Here is a 26,729-nt window from a genome sequence, read left to right as displayed (position 1 = left end):
CACTTTTACTTTCTATCGCAGCTGGATGGGAGAGATTCAATCGTTTAAGGGCTCAAAGTCCGACCACATTTCATATCACACAGGCTCATATTTTCCTCTCCCTCCCCGTCGTTCTCATCCCTCCTCTGTCACCTCTGGCTGAGGTGAGAAACCTTTCCCTGAGAGAAATAAAGCGAGAAACGGAGGGATTACGGAAAGCCTCTCAGAGTGGCTCAACAGACCAAAGCTCTTACTCTCAGCGGTGAGGGTCTGAATCTGGTTGTGACCTTTACCAGCCCGAGCACCATGGCCATTTGGGATTGGATGATTTTGGGCCAAAGTAGAACAAAAACGTTATAAGGTAATTGGGGGATGACTTTACAGTTAACCCTGTAAGGGCCCCGGTTGTCATTTTACAACAGTACTTTTAAAGGTGGGGTAGGTAAGTTTGAGAAACCGGCTCGAGATACACTTTTTGTTATCTTCCATGGAATGCTCTTAACATCCCGATAGCAATGAATATCTTAAGTGCTTTGACAACAAATCCATAAAAAAATATCATCTGTGGAAGCCGTAGTACTGTAAAAAGCACGACCAATCATTTGAGCCGGTCCGGCTAAAATAACTGGATGGCCTACCTGCCTGTCAGCCTTCCATCTGTGCAAACTTATCTCGTGCCCTCATTGGTCATGTGCATGTTCGTGTGTGTTGGAGGACGGACTCGTAAGGAAGTGGCAGATTTTTTCCGGCTGTGTATTTTCAAATTCTAGCGCACTCAAGCTGGTTTCTCCAAAATTACCTACCCCACCTTTAAGTAAAAAAGTCAGCAAATGTTTTTTGTTTTTTTAAAGACTACATTTATAATAGTCAAAGGGTCCTTTTGTTCAGCCTCACAATGCTATTGTGTATTCAATGTGTTTATAGGTCCTGCCCTCTGGCCATACACTCACACAACTTCCGAATCTTCAAACGAGCAACATCTCTTTGTTTTATTGGACTGGAGTTGTCAGATTCAAGTAAGATATTTTTTGTTATTATTACAATGTCTAGAACATGTACATATTCAGTTTTTGTCTGATACATTCATCAAATTTGATTTTGAGCAGCTTATGTCTTTGTTGCAATATTACATACCTGGGTCAGTGTGGTAGTCAAAAGGTGCATGTGCACCTGTCATGGAGATTGCCCTTCTTATATGTTCACATATGGAAAAGAAAACAAATATAAATATAATGTCTTTGATCATTCACTATAACTAAGTTCTAAATGTGTCCTCAGTTAAGATTTTGAATTATGACCAGAATTGAATAAATGAATACATTATTTCTGATGGCAGAATGTGAAATTATATCTCTAGCAATATTTTAAACTCTAGTTGTATCTTATCAGTTAATTAGTTACAAAACATACATTTAACTCTTCTCTGGTTCTGGCAGAAACAGTTATTTCTGAAATGTTTTGGGACACTTGGATGTATCCCTTTTAGTATGATGATTTGCCTATTATCATTAGCCAGACAGCATTGTGTGACTTGTTGAACTGGTTTACCTGCATGTGTCGGTATTCCTTTTATTATGATAAGTAAGGGATAATGTGCTGCGAAACGGTCATTATGGGGAAAAGAACACCGACAGGCTGATCAGGAGCCCGACGCGAAGCGGAGGGATCTAGATCGGCATGAAGGTTCGGTATTAACAACGTGTCACGTGTTCTGAATTGACCAATCAGAATCGAGTATTCAACTAAGCCATGTAAGCAGTATTGTATGACTTGTTGCATTGGTTTACCTGCATGTATGGGTGTAGGTATTGCTTTTATTATGATAATAGGCTAAGCCAGGTAGTATTGTGTGACTCAAGTGTATGTGTAAATAGGATTCAGATGCTTGTTGCATCGGGACACCTGGAAGGGGGTGGTGCATGCATTCCTTTTAGTTAATTAATTTTTCCATTTCAGAATGCCACCAGCAAAGAGAAGTCCTGGATTCAGTGTGCAGGATGTGATGCCATCCAAAAAGGAGAAAGTGATTTTGAGATGGAATCAGAGGACAGTGACACTGCTACGAGCGGATAAGAGGCATATGAAGATGCCTGTGGACAAGTGGACAAAGAAAACCAACAACCAAATTATGTGATTATGTGGACATCGAGCCCCAACCAAATAAACACACCAAGCCCCGTGACAGATATCGCTGGCTGAATTTTTTTTTTTATCAGTCCCAATACTGATTTTCTGGTCCAGATATCACAGAGGAAGTCATTTACAGGTACACAAACATGCAATGCAGCAAGTGTGACGTCCGTCTGTGCTTTTCCGACGAAAGGAACTGTTTTTGGGACGACCATTGCATTACTATTTAATCAATTACTATTCATAACAAATATGACTGATGTGTGATTATTATTCATGCTATATATTGATATAGGGCTAAGTAAGCAATCAATCCTGCAAATTAACCCTTAGTTGTTCAATATATTTATTCAGACAATGTGAGTAGAAATACAGAAATTCTGCTCCCACATAAGTACAATATTACAAGATTTCTCTTAAAAATTACCAAAACGTAAACAATTGGAAAACTCTTTCATTTCTGCTCCAGAGGCTCCCTACAACAACATCTGAAAGGTCAAAAAAAAGTGTTTCTATGTTTTGGCTTTACAGGGTTAAATCCTACATCTATTATGGTTTAAACTTTAGGGTATGACTCACATATCCCTAATTATTCCAAATGATCTGCACAAGATCATGAACTATATACTTAATAATAACCAATGTTGGGAGTAACTGGCTAAAAAGTGTTACAGTAATCAGATTACATCTGTCTGTAACGCAGTAGTGTAACGCGTTACTGTTGGTTCAGCAGTAATTACATTACAGTGACTACGCAAAAAATGATCTTGTTACTTGGATTACATTTAATGCCTTTGACTATCTACATAACGGGAGAACAGAAAATTATATCAAACGTCCCTTTTTTACATAGCAGAGATAAACAGGCGCAGCAAACATCGTGAAGGAAATGTTGCCAGCTGATGTTCAAACAAAGAGCAGAAAAACAGAGGTATTGTGTTGTCCTTATTAGATTAAGGATTTGTGCTGATCCGGGCATAAATGAGGTTTAACTTCATATTGTTATTTCTCATCTGATTTATGTTGCATCTCATGTGATTAAAGAGTAATCCAAAAGTAATGTTACTAATTACTTTCAGCAGTGAGTAACTAATAAGTAAAGTAAGGGATTTCTTTTTTCTACTAGTAACTAGTAGTCTGTAATGCGGAAGGCGTGTGGTGCAGTGGGTTGTGCATTGGTGTTCGGATCAGGGGAGCACAGGTTCAAACCCCACTGCAGTCAGCATGTCGTTGTGTCCCTGAGACACTTCACCCCAAATTGCTCCTGTGGGGATTGCCCACAGTATTGAGTATGTAAGTCGCTTTGGATAAAAGCCTCTAACAAGTGACATGTAATGTAATGTAATGTGTTACTTTCTTTGAGTAACTGCCCAAACAATGATAATAACATTTTTTAGGTAATTCAATTACACTCTATCTCATACGTCGTTTCTGTCGAATTTCTTTCTGTATGCGAAAATGTCTGTGGTAATTCTATCTATTTAAAAAAACATGAGTGCAATACAAACTAGAATAATAATAGATTTGATTTTCAAACAAGGACAGGACTACAAGATTAGGTCCCAATGCAGGGACCCAGCTTAGTTAATATTTTAAATGAAGTCTTAAAAGTACTGACTGAGCCGTGGCCTTTAGGTGTCTGATGCCCTGAGGCAGTTCAGTGACTTTGCCCCTGGAATGAGCGGCATTGAGCTGCATGTTAAAGAGTTCAAAATGTAACATGGAGATGAATGATATATGACCTATGACTTTAAGACCTTGAATATGTTATCACACATGTGATGCAAGAATCCACATGAAGTATTAATATCACCTACAGAGCTTAATGATATCCTCTAGTATTTTGTAATCCCAAGTTTCAATGCAATTTAATTATTGAAAAAAAGTTTTATCTGAGAAGTTGTTTCTTTTAACACATGTACCTGTACAACTGATTGGATGGTGATGAGTGGATGCTCCCCTGGTTTAAATGGAGGCACACTGAATTTTGTGATCATATTTATGACCTTGTTTGGTGGGTTTTAGCATATGTTTACATATTTGCTCTTGATGTTTTATGCATTCTATTCAGTTTTTTATGAATGTTATGCTAAAGAGTGAGTGTGTTTAGCATCTAACTTGGACCCCTGGAGACAATACATCTTTAGTGAAATGATTGACGATGTTGCATAGATTCAGTATGCAGGGATCAGTTGCTAAAATAAGGCTTTTGATCTTAGCAGCTGTAAAATGTGTCCTTATTTCTGGTTTCTTATTATCTCCGCCAAGGACATTATGTTTTTCTGTTTGTTTGTTTGTTAGCAGGGTTATAGAAAAACCTGCCGACCCGATTTTCATTCAACTTGGAAAGGGGAAGAATATGAAATGTTGCTTAAGATCAGAATCAATACGAGGAAACACACATTATTTTTCACCTACGACCGCCGACCACCAAGAGTGCCCTTCTTGTTTTCATCCTTTTTCCAACCAAACAGCTAACACGGTGCTCCCTTAAAAACTGTTTCAGAGGATGCTCTGGGACTCCATTTCACATCCAACTTTTCTCCATTTGCCGAACATCACACAGCATTTTTCCAGTTCAGCTCAGAAAGCCAAAGAGAATGCACGAAGACCGTTTTAATTTATTCCTGTGAAAGTTTTCAGCATGAATAAAACATCTCTCCTGACTTCAAAGGAAAAAAATAAAGCAAAATAATAAATTGGAATAGCACTTTTTCCAGATCTTTCTCATTGACACAAACGCTGAATAAATTCATTCATTTACTGTAGAGTAACTGCTGTTTCAAGTGACAGTTGGTCTCATTAGAACCACGGTTTACTTTTCTAACGTTCCCTTCAAAGCGGTATGAATATGGACTGTATTTTTGTTCTCATTCTATCTTAAGCTGTGAGCAAATAGAATGAAGGAACAGTAATATTTGACACACATTGAAATAATCATGGTTATCGAAACAGGGGTTTTGTTGAGTTTATCTTTTATCTCCATCAGGAACTACATGAGAGACAGAGTGGGTGAAAGACACTACATCTATGAAAGTCTCTACCTGATCCGATGACTTCCTCTATTTTGACACAGGAGGGGTCGATTTCCTTGGCGAACTCCCTTACTGCCTCGTTGGGGTCCTCATAGGTGAAGGGGTCAATGTAGATCTTGACCCCCGGTGAACTATGACCGTCAGACATTGTGGGAAAGGTCACAGTAGGGGTTGGCCCGCTGAACATATCTGGCCTCATTGTCACCTCTGAGGAGAAAATAAGAAAGTCAAAGAGAGTGAAAATATAAATGCTGCTTTGGAAGTTGTTGTGTTTAAGCATTTTTAAAGCTGGAGCTCATTAAAGTGTCAGCGCTGGTCGTACCTCCTCCTGCGTTGTACTGCTGCAGCTTGTCACCGTACACACTCTCCTTCAACTGCCTCCTCCTGCACACAGGAATGACAGAGTGGTTTGGGGGGATTGAGAAGAAAATGTTGAAAAAAAGTTAGAAATATAATTGGTTGTCTTCTCTTCAGCTGAGACGGGGTTAAAAATAAAGTCTTCCTTTATGTCAAAAGAAATCTGCTTAAGACAAGGAAAATGACTTTTAGGAATGCATTAGTATTTGGTTGCTTGTTACTGTTCTGTGTTGTCAGCTTTGGTCCCGTGCTTTCATACGAGGATGGAACCAAAGAAATGCACTGTTTTTTTTTTTTATGTGTCAACCTCTCAATGGACACACACAAGAAGACAGAGACAGCCTTTCACTAGCTGTTAGTGGCAGGTCATGGGGTCACAGAGACTTTGTAGCATTTTTTGAAATTCCTGATCTACTTTGAAACCATTGGGGAATAAAAAATAAATTATTTAAATGCAAAAGCCTTACATTTAGAATTCTGTTTTCTACGAAATCATAAACAAATTGACATAAAAGGAAGCTAAGGAATACTTTTTCCTACATATACCATTTCATATGCATTACCGTATACATTTTAAGATAAATCTACAATAACAGTCCTATTTAATGAGTACATGTACATCATGCAGCAGGATGTAAATCTAGTTTATGAATACTTATGAATAAAAAAAGAAAATAAATGTTGTTTACTGTAACAAAAAGCTGACCAAATACACCAGACAAAACCCAATACATGAGTCCTGTACTGTATAAGTTCATTCTTGATTTTGGGAAAAAGTATTTATAAATCTAATACAATTCTAAACTCAAGTTACATTTACTACCCGTCAACCTGATCATGTGGCTCAGTCATTATCCCATGACAATATTTATAATATAATATTCTAATAAGGAATCCTCCTCACAATCTTAAATTAACTTAGCATTCCAATTTAGCTGCTACTGCTTCAGGGTCCTGTAGCTGTGCATGCTTGGTCTCTGTCACGCTGTAATGGCTTTTCCGACTCGGCAATCAACATGTTTTCTGTCCAAAAGGGCCAATAAATGGTTGGGATACTGAGTGTTGACACTTTTAATAGTCTGGTCGTCACCCTTATTTTTAAAATGATTTGTTTTTCACACATTAAAAACTTTTTTTAAGTATCGCTATTAAATCCAATCACGTCAAGACATATTTAATACCTTGCTCACGGACATTTTGATTGAACAATTACAATTATGTAAAGTATGTAACAGGCAAACACGTGAATGCAGCATGTGTATCTGTGTGTGTTTGGGTGTACAGTATGTAGGTGTGTGTTACCTGGTACAGATGATGCCAATAGCAACCAATGATACGATACACACTCCACCAACTAAAGAGCCTGCAATCAGAGAGAGCTGCTGTCCAAGCTCTGACTTATACTCATCTACAAAAAAAACACACAGACACATTGAAAATATCATTTTTTATATTTATGAAAAATACAGTTTCCCTTGCTAACACATCATTTACAAGGCTTGTTTTAACACACACACACACACACACACACACACACACACACACACACACACACACACACACACACACACACACACACACACACACACACACACACACACACACACACACACACACACACACACACACACACACACACACACACACACACACACACACACACACACACACACACACACTACTTCACAGGGAGATACTGCTCTTGCTAAATGTCTCACATCCCCTTTTCAGTGCTCCTCTCTGTTTTCTCTCCGCTACAAAACCCCCAGTGACACACACACCGTCCAACAACCCACCCACTTACCGTCGGTGAGCGTTTGGAAGAGCATATCCTTGCTGTAGGCACCATATCCAGCCACAGTGCGGGCCCTCACCTGGACCACGTATCCGGTCCCTGGCCTCAGACCCTCCAGAACCACATTGGGAATCTTGCTCTGGACCATTGAACTGTTCAGCGATGAGGACAGGGACTGGAAGGAAGCATTGAAGGAGATGAATATGTTTCACAGCGAGACGGCAGACAATAACACTTCTACAGTCACAGATCCAGTTCCAAGAAATAAAAACAAAATTTGATACATCTCCATTACAAATACTAAAGAAATGTATTTCTATGTATACCAGCCATTCTCAGTGTGACAAACTAACAGTAAAAAATGTTGGTCCAAATTGAGATGGAAAGATAATGGCGGTGAATCAAATTTTGTTTTTCTCAAATATTTTTTCCAGAAGCATTGTCCAAGAGTTATCCACATTCCCTTAGAATGAATGTGTTTTATTGGAACTACTTTCGACTGAAAGAAAATCAATGGAAACTTTTACTCTTATTCTCTACACAAGATTGAAAAGCTTTTTGTGTCCTTGCTGCTTTATAGTTTCAACTCTCCACCACGTCCAGGCGAGCATCATTGATGGGTATGATCAGAAGTTTGTAACCACACACACAACAGACATGGTGTAATGACACAGCCAGGAGTATACTCCTGTACCACAGCAGTAAGGTGACAAGTAAAACCACTTAATGAAAATAGCGAGAGTACTTTTTCACCTGCTGTTATTGGCTCTTTATAGGGAAGTAGTACCAAGCCATGTCTCCAAGTGTAATTAAATAAAAGCTCAACAGCAAATTGAGCAGACCAACAAAATGTACTCTAGAAAATCCACAGTGTTAGATGTAAACAGATGGGATTGGAAGTAGTGTGTTCTGAATAAATTGTCCCTATGAAAACTGGTGATAGTAAGTTCTACAGAGTTACTGGGTCATTGTTTCTGGGAAGACACATTGCCATTACTTTTTACTTTGTTCAGAGTTTTGTGCACCACAAACAAAATTCCATTTACTCCATTTAGCCAGAGTGGTGACAGAGGAAAAGACAAAAGGGCATAATTCAAAGCCCCGGCACATACAACCTAAACTGTTTGAAATGCAAGACACCAGTATAAAAAAAAAGGTTTTCTTTCAGTCATTTTGTCCAGATGAACCTTCCCCATATTTTCTAAAAGAATGTTCTTTGACCAGTTCTTTCATCCATCTCCTTCAAATAACTGAGTGATAATGCAGTTAATTAGTTTTTGTCCACAGAGAAAGGTCTACCGGAGCATCTGGGCCTCTTGCTGCTCCTGAGGTGAATCAGGCTAAGCTACAACCTTTTACCTCTATCTTTCTACGCTGTCCTTCTATGCTTCCTCTCCCCCATTTCTTTCAGATAAGAAGGGTTTTTACTGTGGCAATATCGAAACGGTCCAGAGGGAACGACAGATATGGTGTGGGGAAGGCTTGAAAGGACGGGGGAGGGATCCATGCTGTGAGGTTGAAGGAGGTGGAGGGGTGGACAGCAGAGCGAGGAGGAGAGGAACAGAGATGAGGACGATGATGAGGAGAACAGTTCAGGAGGGAAGGAAGTGTACGGGTGGACAAAGGGGGTTATCAAAGGAGGGCATGCACATGAATACAAATGGGTTAATCATGAGTGTCTTTTTATTAATGTTATTAATGTTATCATTGTAAATCTTAATTACACCCCCCTTGATCTTCTTGAACCCCTATCTTTATTGGCACTTTTTTATGTGATGTACTAGTGTGATTCCTGTTTACACAAAGTACTTTGGTGTACTGCATCTAACATCAATAGGCTATAATCTTATTTTATCTTTATATTTCATCCTTTATCTGCACATATTTTATTCCATTCCATTTCAATGTAAATACTGCTTTATTTTACTATATTTCTTCTTATTTTTTAATGTTATTATAGTGTTCTTAAAATAGTTCTCTATCTGTGCTTTTATTATTTTACTTTTATGTATGCACCACGACACCAAGTCAAATTCCTCGTACGTGTCAACCTACCTGGTAATAAACCCGTTTCTGATTCTGAATTGCTAAACTTTTTAAATACTGTAGAAAAACTGTCCAGAGTCTTCTGTCCAAATTAGGACACAACACATGGACAGCTACAGAATGAGCTGGGAGAAAAGAATAGAGTTATACCTGGAGAAAATGGGGGTAGTGTGTTGTGGTGGGGCTTGGATTTGAAGGTGTGTGTGTGCAGTGGGGCAGAGGGGGGCTCTATGCTTGCCACGGTGAGAAGGTCAGGGGGCAACCCATCTGGGAAGGTCTGGAAGCCAGAGATAAGTATTGAGGGAAAATCCTGCCTCCCTGTGCCATATCAAAATTTACAACATTAAAACCTCATTATCTAAAGAGTCACTATGAGGGGAGGGAGGGGAGGCAAGAAAGGTGGAGAAATGGCGGTACAGTTCAGCTGTCTGGTAAGAAAAACCTGTCCTCTCTCCAGGCTTATCAAACCGCTCCCAGAGGACTTCTTCATTTGAGCTAAAATTAGTCGCTTCATTTGGTTGGCTTGTCTTCAGTGAAACATGTAGTATTCCTCCCTTCTTATGATGTATATCAAGGAAGAATAATGAAAAGGAGAAACAATGAAATAACTCATAATGGCCAGCTTTTGATTCTTGGTCATAATTGGCTTCCATGTTAAATAATGTTAAAGCACAGGCAGCACTATATAAGGCCGACTTAGAGTAAAGCCGTTGCCCTGATTTCGACAAAGAAAGTTTTTATCAGTGACAGTCAGACTGCAGCGACAGAGCATGTCTCAGCGAGTGCAGCTCCTCACACTCTGTCCTCTACTCTAACTCTAACTCACTATAATTGCTCTCCGAGCTGCATGATGCTCAACTCTCTCCCTCTGCTTTTCTCCATCCTTTCCTGGAACTTTGCTTATAACCCCCCCCCCCCCCCAGCCTCTTGAGATGTATTTGTATTGTTAAGGTTTTCATGTCACATTATTCCCCGGTCACCAAGTACTTCTATTCTTGTTTAAATAGGGTTCACAGCATGAGCTTTCCAGGTGATTTCCTATAATATTGTGGATAGTCTCACATTTAGAGAGCCTCTCTCCCGTATACATACATTTCTTGTTTAAATAAGGTTTTTTTTAAGCTACGTGTTTCATATAAGCATTTTCTGATCCATCACCTTCATACTGTACATATAAAAAAAAAATAGTTGTCTCTTGGTAGGATTCACATTACATTACGAGACGGAGCACATTTAAGTCGTTTAAGTTGAGCGCTGTTGTTTATGTGCTGTTGACAGTCAACACTTTATATTTGAACTACAGTTCAAGAGCTCTGCAGAGTTGAATCTGCAGTGTTTTCCCATGAACATAAAAACACGTTTTGATAATGGCATTCATGCATTTCACAGCTAAATATATTTGTGAATCCTATTTCATGAATAAAAAGAGGAATGAGGAAAGATGCAACTCAGCTTTCATTATACAAAACCTTTGACAGTGAATCTGAGTTGACTATTTTAGTAGCATTTCAAATGTGTGAGTAAGATACGAATAAAATGTTTTTGAATATAATACCAAAAATATTATATTCGTACTTTATGCATATACCAGCATGCATCCATGTTTATGCTATTAACCCTCCTCTTATTGTAAAGTGACTTTGAGTCTATGAAAAGTTCTATAGAAATACAATTTATTATTATTTCATTTAAAGCATAAAAAAAAACATAAATGCAAAAGAGTATAATAATTAACATTAGAATAAGAATGAATATTAATGAACAGTTGTGTCAGTGCTGTATTTAGTTACAGGATTAAAGATATTAGACTTAGCCCACAATGAACCAAGAGAAGAAACAACCATAATAAAACTAAAAACACTTCCGCTTCCCCTTTGCCACACAGTGACAAGATATCAATATGGTGTGCTGCAAAACAATTGGACTCTTTGGAGGGTTTTAACCGGAACAATAGATAAAAGAAAGCCAGCTGCGAATACTCTCGAGCCTTTACAGTTTGTAGTTATGATGTTATCTCAGTATTTTATCGAGTTATGGAGGCACTAACTCACTGTCATTAGAAATAAAGGCAGAGACTAGCAGTGGTATCCCTTTAAAAAAAAGAGGAGATAAATGGCAGGAAATCAAATGTGGGCAGTGGTGTGGGCAGTGGATGAGGCGGCATGTTGTTCTTTCTGGTGTACAGTATCTGACACAAACACTTGTAGGTGCTTTGCACTTTGTTTTTAATCTGTTTGCAGTGAAAGTCTATCTGTTTTTGCAGCCGTTGGCTCTGCTTCTGAAAAGATTTGCTCAGCTTCGGGTGATAGATACGCTTTTAATTTAACTTTCAAGCTCCAAAAACATTGCTTTCCACTGACTCAATTACAAAGAAGACAAGATATGCAGTCCCGGTTTGTCCCCTCAATGGAGTACTGTTTATGTCCCGGAGCAGCAGTCTTTGAGGAGAAAGCAATCAGCTCCTTCACGTTTCACCCCTGAATCTGAGGCACTTATTGGTGACCTGGAATTGACATTCTTTGTGCCGGATAGTTTGATAATTGGACTCTGGCAGTGAAGTGTTTTGTACCTTTAATCTGCTGGTACACACTAGTAAGGACAATGTCCACTACAGGGCAGCTGGAGGGTTACAGTCGGACAGTCTTTTTTACGCAGCAGAGGAGTAGGACATTTGATTTCAGGAGCATCCACAATAGCGAGTAAATTGGTGCTTCTTTCCCCTCGTCTTCAAGTGATTCAGCTACAAAACGAGCTTACAGTGCTCTCAAGATGTTGACCGACACAGCAAGAAGTGAGGTGACATTTTACCATCATATTCACTCTCTGATCCCTTTTGAAAAACAGTGAAAACAAGCCAATGAAATAGGGTAAAACATCTGGAGGGAGATCGGCTGCTTCTTTGCATAAAAAGGAGCCGGTTGAGGTGGTTTGGGCATCTGATAAGGATGATTCCTGGGTGCATCATCTTGAAGGATTTCTGGGCAGATCAAAACTGGCACAGTGGGAGACCCTAGGGTAGAACCAGAACACGCTGAAAGATCATATCTCAGCCGGCTTGAGGTGCTGCAAGAAGTTCCTCTTGAAGTCTTGAGACTTTTCCCTTTGATTCTTATCATAGTGGTCAAAGTGCAAAGCATGTAGCCAAGTTCTCAAGAGTTTGGTTTAAGGACATTAAGGCACTTCTCAATAAGCACATTATATGTCTGTGAGTTCATCTTTTGATCATTGGCAATGGCAAAGAAGGTTTCATAGAGGAAGGTTTGAAATAAAAGGCAGTCTGTGATGTCGTTTGGCAAAGATCGAGACACCAAGGTCAGATCAACAGTGAGCTCAGGAGATGAATGTAGAAAATCATTTCACTCAACAAACAATGCAGCAATATGAGTGGCTGCAGTCCACAAACACTACATTCCTCCCAATGGATATTGGATTATGTGTGACAATTGAGCCTATGATGAAAAACTGCATCCAAGCTTTAACATGATATCATGGGAGAATGAACATACATATTCAGGACATGACAACAGTCAGGGTAACATTGTGTTTTTGGTCTAATTTATGTTTTTCTATATCACTGTTATTTTGTATATATTGATTGTTGTGGTTCTATGTATGTCTTAATGTGTGCATATGTATAAATGTGTCTGTTGATTGTGTATATATATACTGTAGGTATATATACATATTTTTATATATATTTGTATTTTGTATTTGGGATTGTGGGAAACGGTATTTCGATCTCTCTGTCTGACAATAAAGTCGACTTTGACTGTCCATTATTGTCTGAGTATTTTTTCCTTTTAGAAATATAATAGTGATATGTTGACGGTACTAGACAGTAGACATACAACATGAGTTGCTTGACCAATTTAAAAAGACCAAAAAAAAAAAAAAAGGTATTAATTGGATCTCCCAGAGCCAACAGACCATAATTAGATTCCATTTAGCGTCATACAGCTTATGAAACCATGGCCCCTTGAACTAAATCAGTGGTTCATGGAAGAAAGATTCACAGCTTTGTAAGATAAAATAAATCAATAAACCTTTCTTTCATAATTTAGTTGAAGTGATGTAGGCTTAGGATTGACAGGACCTCACTGTGGCCACTTATTAATGAATAGAAGCTCTTTTTTTCTACAACAGTACAACAATTGATGTGTGCTGGAACAAAGAGAGGCACTCCGTCACAGTGAATCCCTGTCAGTTTACGACAGGACCCAAGAGATATGAATTTGTGACTCTAAGATCAATGGAGACTTATTAGGAAATGACATTGTATAAAAGATAAAGCATGAACCCAACACTTTCATTGACATAAAGTGCGAGTGGGAGAGAAAAATACATCAATAACAGCAATTATAAATCCAAGCATGTTGACAGGTGTCTGCCGTCCACCATCCTTTAATAATCCTCACGTCATATCAATGAGGAGCATTCACCACATCCATCTTCTTATATAATGCCAAGTGGAATATTACAATAATTAGACATTATTGAGTGATTTGTATTATTACTTTGAGAGACATTGTTTTAAATGGACACATGTAACAACCAATAAGCCACACACACCACATCTGTCATTGTGTCACATTTCTTTGTTTGCACCACTAAGGTCTTACAGTGGACAATGCTGTATTAATGTAATCATTTCAGTTATTTGGATAAGTAGATGAATACATATCTCACACATTATGATAACCTGATTCAGCAACACAAGAGGGAATAACTCCCACACACTGTTATTGAAATTAGGTCAACTCCAGTTGTGCCATCAGGTAAAACCTACAATTATCCTTGCATGCCTTTGCATTGCTGTATTATTCCACACATATTATGGTTATTTTATCAATGAAGAAAAAAATGCTTTAATAAAATGTTGAATACTGTTACTTTGATCTCATTGGGCGTATTTATTTATTTCTATTTATTTAACTCTTGGAGGGTCTGGGGTTGTTTTATAGATCTTTTTGTTATCCTCTATTTGTGTTTGACAATATTTGATTAAACATGTATTAAATGCTTTATTTATTTTGTAAAGGAATTGACATTTTGAAAATACCCATTTGCTTATTTTGCTAAGAATTACCTGAGATCATTGTTACCACTCCTGTACAGGTTTGTTCATTATGAAAGTGGAGCCTGAAAGCAGTTAGCTTATCTTAGCATAAAGACTGGCTTAACTGGCTCTGTCGAGAGGTAAAAACATCTGCTTACCAGAACTTCTGAAGCTCACTGATTAACCAATTATACCTTGAAAAACTAAGTAACTGTCAACAATGTTTTTACAACAACATGTTAGCAGCATCCGGACTAAAACAACTAGATTCAGAGACAGTTTCATACCACAGGCAATAAGACTGCTAAACACCTGAACTGTTGAAACAACATCCATAACATTCATCTGCTACTTGGTAATTATTTATAGACTCTTATTGCACTATTTCACTTTTTTAAACTATTTTTCTTTTTGTATTTATAATTTACTTGCACTATATTTTTCTGTGTATCTGTGTTATTGTGTTGCACTGTTGGAGAAGCCAGTGACCTAAGATTTTCATCGGCATAACTACACTGTAGCTATGTTCGTATGACAAAATAAAGAACCTTGAACCTTGTGGTTTTACTGAATGGTAATGTGCCCCAATATGTATTTGCCAATGAAAAACCTATAAACAAATAATAGTGTGTAACATTTGGATGAGCAGCTTAGAAGATTTTAAACCATGCACTGAGCCCATCTAGTTGTCCACTTGTATCCAATCGTCATGCTAAGCTAAACTAAGCTAAGCTAACTGTTTCCTGGTTATTGCTATTCAATGTGCGCAGGTTGCAATTTTTTTAATTTGTATTAAGTACAATAATTTTCTTTATCCGATTACTTGGATGACAACGTGTATGCTTCTTAGGATGTTTTATTCATCTGACCTAATGTCTAGTGATCCTTTGATTGGTTAGTTTACCCATATACTGTATTAGTACAGACCTAATGAACTGTTGCGACTTTTCGTCCATATTCCTGAACATGGGCAGACATATTGTAAAGGATCAAGCATTCAGTATTATTTTCCCTTATTATTAAAGTTCTGTATGAAGCAGTGAGACTGTTGCTGCTTCTCCTGATAATAGATGACTCCGATGTAGTTGATATTGATTCTCCTGTTTTTATCGACTAATGGATTACTGTCTGTGACCATAACAGCACAGAAGCACAGACAAACACACACAAACATTTATCATCCCACTCTACCTTGTCAAAGTATAGTATCTCGTAGTCGAGGATAATTCCGTTGGGCTGCTCGGGCGGTGGCCATGACAACGAGAAACTGCGACTAGTTGAACTCACTTGGTGCATTATGGGAACTACAGAGGGAGCTGTTAAAAAACACACACACAAGCACACACAGTCAATTAGGCAGTTAAACTATTCGCTTACATGCTTTAACCCCATAAATATGGAAATATAGTGTGTAATGTAATGAGATATTGCCAAGGGTTATATACACCCTGACGAGAAAAATGTTTACGCATCCAGGCTCGTTAAAACAAATTACTGCACTTGTCACTGATGGGGAAGCATGAGTTATGTCTGCAATGCATTTTCACTCATAATTTTAAGAACCAGAAGCTCTTGGCTATAATATATTTTCATGGTTTTGCCTCCTGGATCTTTTTACGAGTTGTTTTTCATCACATTTGTACAGTACTTCACTTGAGAGGCTACACTGAAGAGAGGAAGACGCGAGGATTGATACTACACCAGGTAAAAGTATCAAATTGATGTTTGCTATATTGAGAATGTATACATCTCCCAAAGTCATTAGGGGATCATAGGCTGCCAAAAAACTCAGTAAATGCTGTCATCCCTCAAAAATGGAGTACTTCCTCTGTAGTCATAATTTGAGTGAGCTGTCACTTTAAAAAGACTCATTTTAACTTTGTCAAAATGTATATTTTACAGGTTTCGCTGTATGTGGAGTGAGTTCCATGTCCTCAGGTCCCATGAAATACACTCAAACACGTTGCATAATTTAAACCCCCTGGTGCAATAAACCGGAAAATAAATCAGTTTTTGTCGAGTTCTAAAAGATTTCAGGGATAAGAGAGTTCTGCATCCGGCAGCAGTTACAAATGCGTTCAGAAAGCAGCAGGTGACAATGGATCATGTTTCGGTTTGGAATGAGCCTGGGTTGCTGTAGATGAGGTAAATGATGTGTTTTCCATCGGAGCAAAGCAGCTATTAAATCTAAATTTGGTAGCAGTGGAAATATAACTTGTGTCTGTCTCTATAAAGTATTGATTGAGCTGTAACTCAGCTCACTTTATAGTCTCTGAGAATTACAGTGTCAGAGACAGAGGGAGGGGGGGGATAGAGAAGGGAGGGCAGGGAGAGGGGATACAGGCAGGAAAAAGAGAACAGAGAGCGAGGGGCAGAGGGAAAGAGGAAAACAGGATGAAGGCTGTGAATATGCAGGAAAGACAGAGAAGAGGCGACAGAGAAAGAGAGAGAGAGATGACAAGCTTATAACATGTTTTATGAATAAAAAAAGCTGCAGCTCAATTTCCTTTATCCCCCTAGCCACCCCTCGCATAATCCTCTGTGCCCCAGGGTATGCTTACACACACAAACACAGATGTTTGCACACAGTTTTACGCACTCACCCGCCTGATTGGTTGTAATGTTGATTGACAGTTGTTGGGCGGGATAAGGGCTTTTGTTGGATACTCCGTTGACTGCCTGTAGGGTAAAAAGTGTAATGGTCAGATTATCAATCTTAAAGACATTAACCCTCATAGTAACTGTAGCTAGGACTTTTTTTCATCTCACAACATTTACAACAGTAGCACATTTTACACTCCCAAGTAATCCCTAAATCAATAGTTCCTTGATTTTAGGTGGAGATACACAAAAAGAGGTTTCTCATTTCTCAGCAGCAACACATTTTACTGTCTGATCTAACAGCTTAGGGGCAATTTCACAAAGAATGTATTGTGCTCACTGACAGCACGATAAAGTGTGAATCCTTTGCCAGTGCTCTCTTCTCTGTCTCACTGTCCTATTCTCAAAAGATATTGCGCTAACGACATTATAGCCTACATGCCCAAAACGCTTTACTGAGTGCAATTGCAATTTTCTATCAGGGAGATGGAGGAAATAATTCCTTTTTTGCTTTTGTGTCTCTTTTTCTTCTTTTCATGTATTCTCAGAAATGTCACGTAGAAGAGTTGTGTTCATTTTATTTTTACAACACTTCTTTAGACAACTGTCACTGCATTCCAAAATAAAATGACATTGAGTCCGGCTACAATCCCTGCTGCTCTAAACACTGCAAAGTCCAGGCATGATTTACTTTATAGTCTAAAAGCGCTTCAGTTACTATCAACGCTCTAAAGAGGCTATTCATTTCACTGTAATTCTTTGGGCTCTAGCTTAGTTTTTTTAACGAGGCTCGTTTGAATACAAAAGGGCAATTTTAAGGAAAATATGTTACCACAGGAACATCTAGGCGCCATTTGCTTGCTACACACTTAGGGGTGAATTTCACCCTTATGCGGGGGCTTTAAGGATTACACAGTTTGATTTGTTTTCTATTTTTGAAGGTTAAGTGGCCCCAAAAGCTGTACAATCCTCAATTGGTTGAAAACTCATGAACTGATGTTAAAATTAACTGCTTTAAAGTTTCACGCTGACACATTTAAAAAAAAAAAAACCTTGTCAATTAATGTTAAATACAAGATATCATTAACTTCTCCAGTGAACATGTAGGAGACATGGAAAACATCAGCATTATTATTTTATTTGACTATAGAGGTTTTGTGTTTTAGGAGAATAATAATGAACATTGTAATATCCAGCCATTATTTATGAATACGATAACCCTGTTAGGCTGCTTAGCTTACACACTTGAACAAGCAAGACATATTATATATATTTCCTGCTTTTGGTGGAACTTATTTTACTTCAGTGTAGAAGGGCTGTAAATGTTTTCATAAAACTGTCTCAGTGTCTTTCTCATCTCACCAACACAAAGGCACAATTAAATGGTTCCGAGTGTGTTTAAAGACCACCTAATTATCTGCCACATGTTGTTTGTCGTGAGCTCAGTTAATCATTTTGACAGTCGGAACAATGTCTTTAGTTACAGCAAATCATTAAACCAAGGCGTGGCAATGGGTAATGATAGCTTAATGGCTTACACCAAGCTCTAATTCTATAATGTTGTGTTGTTTCTTTAGAATTTCACATTTTATGTTTTATCTTTCCTTTTACATCTAAAAAGGATTAAAATATATCAGTTTGCCAAATGTGTCTACATTGCACCACCAGTATTTTAAACAGATAGTTATTGCATCAATGTAGAATAACTTTTTTGATGTAGCCATTTGGAAGAAACGGATGGATGTCTCAATGGATATTCACTTCCGTGTGACTGCCTTCAGGAAACACATCATATTATAATCGATACTTTCACAATCAGGACAGTGTTTTAGACATTCGTTCATACATCAGTATAGATGTATACGTCCCATACTTTCTTAATCAATCAACTCACCAATTGGGCCACACTACTGAATACAAAAATCATTAACTATATGTCATAAGACTAGATTTTACAGGTCTGAATTGGAGAATTTGGGGGAGGGAGACATGATATTGCTTGAAATTGTGCATTAAAGCCTCCATGTCAGCAATCATCTTTGTAGCCTCAGTATCCTTGAACACTACGGGGAATATCTGGCAGCAATATGCATATTAAAACATGAGTTGACAACACACTAGTTTAAAAAGTATAATTTTTGTTTAGTTTTCATTAAAAGTATAATGAATTTTTAGAGAAGCATCTTCATATTTTGACCAGTGATCAACTTTGTAAACATGAATGTCTTCAACATTGTGTAACTAGTAGTGTGAACTATTTAAGGAACTATCCACTGATATACTCTTCGTCTGTTCTGCAGGCTTGGTATTTGTTTTGCAGCTTGAATATCCTTTATTTACAACAGTTACAGCAATTAAATTGCAACGTTGAGTTTTAGAGCTATGAAGTATTGAATAGTATTGTGAAGAATTGTGTAATTAGAAATCAATATTGTCAAGATCGACAAAAGAGAAGCAGGGTGATTTTTGAAATGTTTTCTTAATAATTTTTGATACATTTTTTCAAAGGTTCTTGTGATTCATGAGAGCCATTGGTGTCCATTGCAACTGTTGTGAAACCACAGAAAAGGCACGTTAACTTTCAACACATTTAAAGCCTAAAGCTTGTGGTACTCCAAATAAAGATTTCCATTCGAGCCTCAAAAAAGCCCTTCTCTCTGCGCAATGGACCAACCTGAATTTCGAAGGTGTATGATGTGTGGGCCCGCAGCTTGCTGATCTCCACCATCGTTTCCTTTAACCCTTGCTTGCCCGGAATAAATGCCACGCTGTCGTCACACGGCTGACACGCTCGGCGCTCGTTGCTATGGCATCGGCGGCACAGGACGTTATACGAAAGGTCTTCACGGTGCCCGATATCCCGCGGTGGGTGCCACTCCACCATCACTGATGTCTGGTTGACGACTGAGACCACGTTACGAGGAGCCGAAGGAACACCTAGAGACAGATGATTGGGCGTTAGGAATTGAAAAAACACACGTGAAGCACGTGTTTCAGAATCTGCCAGATTAACTGTTCCACACCTGGATGCAATCAAACTTCATTATGGTGAGCACTTGAGAAAATAATTTGAATTTTCATTAGGCAGCGTCTACTTATGTCTGAAATATGGATGTTTTTTTTATTATCACAGGATGTCTGGTATTTTATAGCAAAGCAAGCTGTTGTGAAAGCAGAGAATCACTGCTTGTTTGGTGTGAGCCATTTTTGGAAACGTTTTAGTTGATGTATTATTACAGTAACAAAGGACACACTGACAGTAAAGGAGATATCTGATAGGACAGGACATTTATGCATTCATATGCTGGAGTATGACTGTCCTGTTATTGTTTCTTTTGTGATGCACATTTTCTAAAATGTTATAGAAATATTAAAAAAAAAATGAATTAAGGAAAATGCTGGATTCATTGTTTTGGGCAACCAGTGCCTTTATTGAAGTTGCAGTGTTGAAAGGGGGAGACACGCAAAAAAAGTGTTTTGGAAAACCTCAGCATTTGTACCAAGCTCCAGTACATAGGTCGCCATCTCATAAACTATAATTTAATACAAATGAAAAAGGCACATCTAACATCTGAACACAACACTTACTGTACAACTCTTGTGACAACAGAAAAGTACATCTCCCATCCCATCTTGTGATCTTTCTCTTCACCCGATGTTGCCAGCATTATATTCAACATTAATTTCAGTACGGACAGTGAAGCACAATACTGGCATCAAAGTGAATAATCACATTTTAGCTTTAAGTGAGTGCTCCTTCAAGAAGTTAACCAGGATTCTTGTGTTCACTGAACAGAGAATATGAGGATGATAACTTTACTTCACTGACACTGCAGTACTGCTGCTACAAATGTGGAGAACTTATCCAACCCTGTCTCTCTCAGTCAGAAGGTGACCTAACAGCTCACCGCCAGCCAGAGAATCTTTTATTCTGTCACTATTCATTCAGTCACTCGGCTTCAGTCTCTCCTTTCTGTCAGCTCATCTCTTTGATCGGAGCAGAAACTCTGGCTTTCAGGGTGTTACAGCGAGTCTTAAACACACAGACAGAGTTTCACAAGGTTAAACCTAGCGGGTTCAATTCTCCTCTACTGTTCCTGCACATCACAAAGACCCACACAGACACAAACGCACGACGTGTGGCAACAAGAAATGAAGGCCATATTCAGCCTTGGCATATGTTACATATCAGTTTCATGAGAAACGTCTGAGATGGCCTGTGGAATAAATATATAATAAATGTGTGTGTGTAATAGACCCACACTGCAGAATCACAGTGCTAACAGAGTAGCAAGTTGAAAAAATCAGTAGCATAATTAACAAGCCTGCAGAGAGAGGACCCGCCCACTAACTGTGCATTCATACAATAATCATCACAAATACTCACTTGATCTGAATAGCATTACTATAAAAAAGGCCTTATCACATTTTAACTGTCAATTTGAAATGCTGCGAGGAATTATCTGTACTGCAGTCCACCACTTTACTGCACGTCCTCACTGTGCTGTGAGTGGCTTTCACAGTTTCAATCTGAACTGTACCCAAAATACACTTTAAAAAAACCCACACACAGATGCAGTACTCACACACACCTCTTCTGTACCTGGAAATGATGATCTGTGAGGTTACTATCTGCACATTGCACTTTCATATCACCTATCCGAATTTATATATGATTGAGTTCTTACTAAATAAAATTGAACTGATGCTCCTCCAGTCATGCAGTTAAAACCCACATGTTTCATAGTATTTGCGTTAGAAAGGAAACCTTTTACTCAATGTGTGTTTACCCTTGAATTAAAAGTATCAAGGTAATCTACAAAGCTGCGTAGGCTAAGTAGGTTGACACATAACACCTTTTCTCTGGCAAAGTAGACGTTCTTCTCCTGTCAGCATCAATTTGAGAATGCTGCAGCTTGTTTAAGGTGAGGCTTTTCATGTGCTTTCTCTGTTGTCAGACAAGGTTAAACCCATAAAGTGTTCCATAACTACTGTGGAAAAATCCTTTCCGATTTCCCATCTGCAATAAATGATCAGTTGTGACACATGCAATGAGAACAAGTTTTTAGTGTAAGATCTGAAATGTGTGGGTGATAGTTTACCCTGTTTATTGCCTCTATTGATGTTTTCACGACCACTATTTTACAACAACGATGATTATACCTCTATGGCTTCTATCCCTCTGCATTTGACTTTCTCGCTAAGAGAGGAATATTTAAATCAAACTGAAACAACTGGACGACTGTTGCTGGAAAATGTTGTTCTCGATATGCCTCTAGTACAGTTTGTCATTTTATTTTGTTTGCACTTTTATTGTCATTACAAAAGCTGCAGCCATGTAATGAAATGGTTTCTCTGCATTTGACCCATCCTAGTGTTAGCAGCAGTGGGCTGCCATTATGAACGGCGCCCGGGGAGCAGTGTAGGGAATGGTGCCTTGCTCAGGGACACCTGGGTAGCACTTGGTCTTGCCGGGACTTGAGCTGGTGACCTTCCAGTTGCCCAGTCCCTATGGACTTCGCCATAAAATTCACGCAAAAATTCAACCAACCCAAGGACTGCGGAATATTATATAACGATGATGGGGACTTTCAATACTGATCTCTATAGTATATGAATTTAATTGTCTTTGTTTTTTTTCCCCAAACAGTCACAATGTCCCCCTAATATGAGACCACATGTCTCTGATTCCTTCAGTTGTTTATCTTTTTTTGATAAAACTCACGTTCAGAACCAATTATTATTTTTTTTTTTACTAATTACTAAATGCCGTTTAATACTTTTTAATAGCCTTAATTTTGACTAAATTGATTTATCAACTTTTAATACTTTTTAAGACCCCGCGGACACCCTGTTATATCACTCTCCCATCAGCTGCGTCAATTTGTCTTTTTTTGCATTTGTTCATGTGGCAAATAATAAATGTTACCGTTTGCACCAAGAACCCAGTAGGCAGAACAAAAGCAGAGAGAAAAACATTTTCAGACCACATGCAGTGAGGAACTCCTCTAATCTTCATGAGAGGAAATTCAAATGTGACAGAGAGAATTTGAGTGTTTTTGCAATGTGGCTCATTTGCATGAAAAGGGGCACATTTTCATCAAATGTATGCATATTACTTTAATATGTGCAAACAGCACAGGAGCACTGAGACTCTATTTGCTTGACAGCGCAGGCAGGGGTGCATTTCACCGTTTGCAGTTTCAGTAACTCACTGCTTTTTTGTGATATTTGATGAGGTTCAGCAATCCTTTTGTGAATTGGAGCAAAGACTGTTTTTGGGTTACCTTTTATATATTCTTCAGGCAAAATGTTGCAAATTCATTCATGAATGTAAGAAAGTAAAATAATGAACTGCCCATGAATGAACCAGAGTTTTTTTTGCTTTGAAAAACATCAAGTTGTATCCAGGTCACCAGGACTTGCACAAGCACACACAGTGTACACAGACTTATACACACACAGTTTCACAGTTTGAGACTAGCTTCAGAGACAGTCCAAAATGATTCATGTCTCAACCTACTTACAACATCTCTCAGTGGAACTGAGAGGCTGTGTTTTTCAAATTCTGTGCCTTGCCTCGCATAGCAATACAGCCTCTCCAACACACTAAACACATATTCACTTCAATGGAAAGCCTGAGGAGTGTGGCAGAGTTATTACTTACTGTTCCCCAAATCCCCAAAAGACCAAGGGAACATTGTGGCACACTCGCATCTGAATGAGGTGCATGAAATGATGGCTGGAATGATAAATCAAAGAATATATTGTCCTTTAATTTAATGAAGAGTAATTGGACTGTCAGTGATGTCAACCACTGATGTGTTTTAATATGTCAGCTGGTGGTTACTTCAATACAAGATTGTCCCAAAGCATAATTACACTCACATTTCTAAGAGATTTACTGAGAATATATTTTTGGTTTTTTGAGTTAGTTTGACAGAAAGAGACTCACTTGTGCACACGTCCTCTGCTTTGTCCATGTCTCCACGGTAATATCCGTTGCGGCATCCACAGAGGGTGGCAGCCTCGATGGTGGAGCGACTGTTGAGTGGACATTGCTGACATAATCCTGCCCCCTGGAACGACTTAAAGGTGCCCTGAGGGCATGCTGAAGAGAGAGAGACAGAAAGAGAGAGAGACAGACAGAGACATAGACAGAGAGAGAGAGAGAGAGAGAGAGAGAGAGAGAGAGAGAGAGAGAGAGAGAGAGACAGACAGAGACAGAGACAGAGAGAGAGAGAGAGAGAGAGAGAGAGAGAGAGAGAGAGGAAAAAACCACATTTAAAAAAGATGAAATGTCAGCCTCCTGAACATGAATCAATGCATCATGTAAGCTCTGTTTGTGCGCCTTTTGTTTGTCCTGATTGTAAGGCATTCGGCAGACTTTGTTTTCCAAAGACTTGGCCCCGGTGGAGTTATTACCGGTTGTGTAAGGTTGACAATTCACAGAAGGGGATTTTCTGAGAAAAGCAGAACATCATCCTGTTCAACCAAGATAAACATCTTGTGTACGTCTGCAGTGACACACTGATTATCCATGGTGTAGATTATAGTTTCATTTCTCGGGTTCGTTTATCTGGGTCACAGTTGTTTCTGCCCGAGTTATTCTTCGTGACATAAAACACATCTCAATTGTTAAAGATCATGTTCCCAGTACTTTTATTCATCTGGGAACGGCTTGTTCTGATTATACAGTACATGCTTGTTATTCAGCTTTTATATGAACCTGGGCTTTCATCATTTGCTGTGCAGTCCACTTGGGTAAGAGGAGCCAAATAATGGAGGTCTGAGTCAGTGTGTCACTGACTGAAGTTAAGGTAACGGCTGTCTCACATCCACAGTGTTAAGGCTGCGTGAAGGCCCTCCCTTTTAGTTCATTTAATGCCAATGGTCTTGTTATGTGTCCCTCTGCAGCCTTGAATTTGAGGAAGAAAGGAGCCCATTTCTAAAGCAATTACACTCCTCTCAGCTTTGTGGTTACTTCCACTGGATCTTGTGCATTTAATACCCATCTGTTACAAAATAACCTCGAGTTTCCAAGGTTTTTAACCAGTAAGTTCTAACTGTGTGTTTAGCATTTTTCCCTGTTCATTCAGGGGTGATCTTTAGGAAACTTTTAAACAAAAATAACAGCACGGAAAACAGTCAAATAAACATCGTCATCACTACTGGACAGCTTCAAAACTGCCCATTCACATCACCAAAAGAAAACACATTCTGGGATGCCACCAATATATGCATCATTCCCTTTCTCCCGCTAGTCTGCAGTCAGTGCGTTTGCTTTTTTTATTTTTCGCAAGCCTTTTCAAAGCAATAAAGCTAAATCTGCCATGGATAAAATGTCACAAACCAGAATCATGACTGCTGTTTTTGTATTAAATGTGCAATTTATATATATCATATCTGCTCTTTGAACAAAATAAAGTACATAGTGCTGCTGATCAATGACAGTCAGTTCTCTGTTACCTCAAAGATGTTTTTGAAACTGGATGTTTGCTGGGAATATTAATTTAACCTTCATTTCACTAGGAGGGTCTCTTGAGATCAGAAAACCTGCTTTTTCGAGCGAGTCCTAGCCAAATGGTTAGCATAGTTTACAAATAATGAACAAAGCTCTCAGAATGCTGGATCTAATTAAAACTCAAGGACAGCTACGCAACTGTTAATCTAATCAGTTATAGGCCTGTTTTTAGTGTAGAGTCATTACAATTATGTAACCTGTTTCAGGCATTTTGAAACAAGCTCCTGTTACTCACTAAACATTTCAAAGCAGGTTATTGATTGAACTCTTCAAAGCTCCAAATTGTGCAAACACAACATAAGCACAGCAGCACTTCTACAGTACTACTGCTGACTGCATGACTGACAGCGGAAAAACCCCAGAGTATTTCATCTAGTTTGAATCGTCTAGTTTCATAATTTGTATTCTAGGATGACACTTGCTTTCAATTCACATATTTCATTTCATAAGTGCCTTTTTGGTTACAGCAAAACATTTAGAATTAGGACTAAAAAGTAAAACAAGAAAGCCTAATGAGAAACACAGAGGTGTCACAAAAGAAATTAGACAGAACAGAAAGCTCTGCCAAAAACCTGAGTGAAAACCAAATGAGGTTACCGGTACTTTCTTCCAGCTTTGATTAATCTTTAGCACTTTGTTTTCCTTTCCTCTGCTGTAATGCAAGTTTGTTTTATCTCCGTGATGCTTGAGATGCTTTAAGACCAAAATGCCAAATGTGTTACACAGATTTATGCGGAAGGCAGAGGAGGGGTTGCAGAAGCAGGCTACTGCTAAATCCATTTAGACTGGAGTCCAAATCATAGCGTGGATTGAGTGAAATAAGTACGGTAAATGAGACAAAGTGCTAGCCAGTTAAGAGCCTCCGTCTCACTTAATCAAACGCTAAAGGTTTTAAGGGTTGGGCAGATTGTGTTCAAAGAGAAAACATGGGGGAAACACTCAAGAATAAAGACAAAAGAAATTAATCAGAGGAGAATGAAACTGCTGTTTTTATTTCTCCCTCTCAGTATCACTATTTCTGCAGTATTGCTCTATTGTGTTCACTCTCCTGAAATGTTATAGTTATTTCTTGGTTTTTGCTGATGCATTTGTTCTAGCATGATCTACGGTGGAGGATGCTTTTCGTTGCCTCTGTGTTTTACTGCAGATTACATTGTGCACGTACCACAGAGCTTGAAGAAACTACTCGGATCTCAGGTATGAAGT

At 38.6% G+C, this 26,729-nt stretch overlaps 1 protein-coding gene across 1 annotated transcript in view; it reads right to left on the bottom strand.

The window, feature by feature from the left end:
• The window catches only part of LOC307043774 (ephrin type-B receptor 1-like), a 105,057-nt gene that overhangs the window by 27,088 nt on the left and 51,240 nt on the right, over positions 1–26,729 (bottom strand). Inside the window, exons 6-13 of the mRNA XM_079688576.1 lie at positions 23,955–24,110; positions 19,674–19,936; positions 17,002–17,077; positions 15,590–15,714; positions 7,306–7,471; positions 6,804–6,909; positions 5,467–5,528; positions 5,154–5,351 (exon numbers count right to left, since the gene is read on the bottom strand). Of these exons, the coding sequence (XP_079544702.1) occupies positions 5,154–5,351; positions 5,467–5,528; positions 6,804–6,909; positions 7,306–7,471; positions 15,590–15,714; positions 17,002–17,077; positions 19,674–19,936; positions 23,955–24,110 (1,152 nt within the window). The remainder of the gene's footprint in view (positions 1–5,153; positions 5,352–5,466; positions 5,529–6,803; positions 6,910–7,305; positions 7,472–15,589; positions 15,715–17,001; positions 17,078–19,673; positions 19,937–23,954; positions 24,111–26,729) is intronic.

Source organism: Notothenia rossii (assembly GCF_949606895.1).
Source record: "Notothenia rossii genome assembly, chromosome: 1".
In the NCBI taxonomy this organism is placed as follows: Eukaryota; Metazoa; Chordata; class Actinopteri; order Perciformes; family Nototheniidae; genus Notothenia; species Notothenia rossii.
Note: the sequence above shows the minus strand (reverse complement) of the source record. Positions and strands in the feature narration are given on the sequence as shown.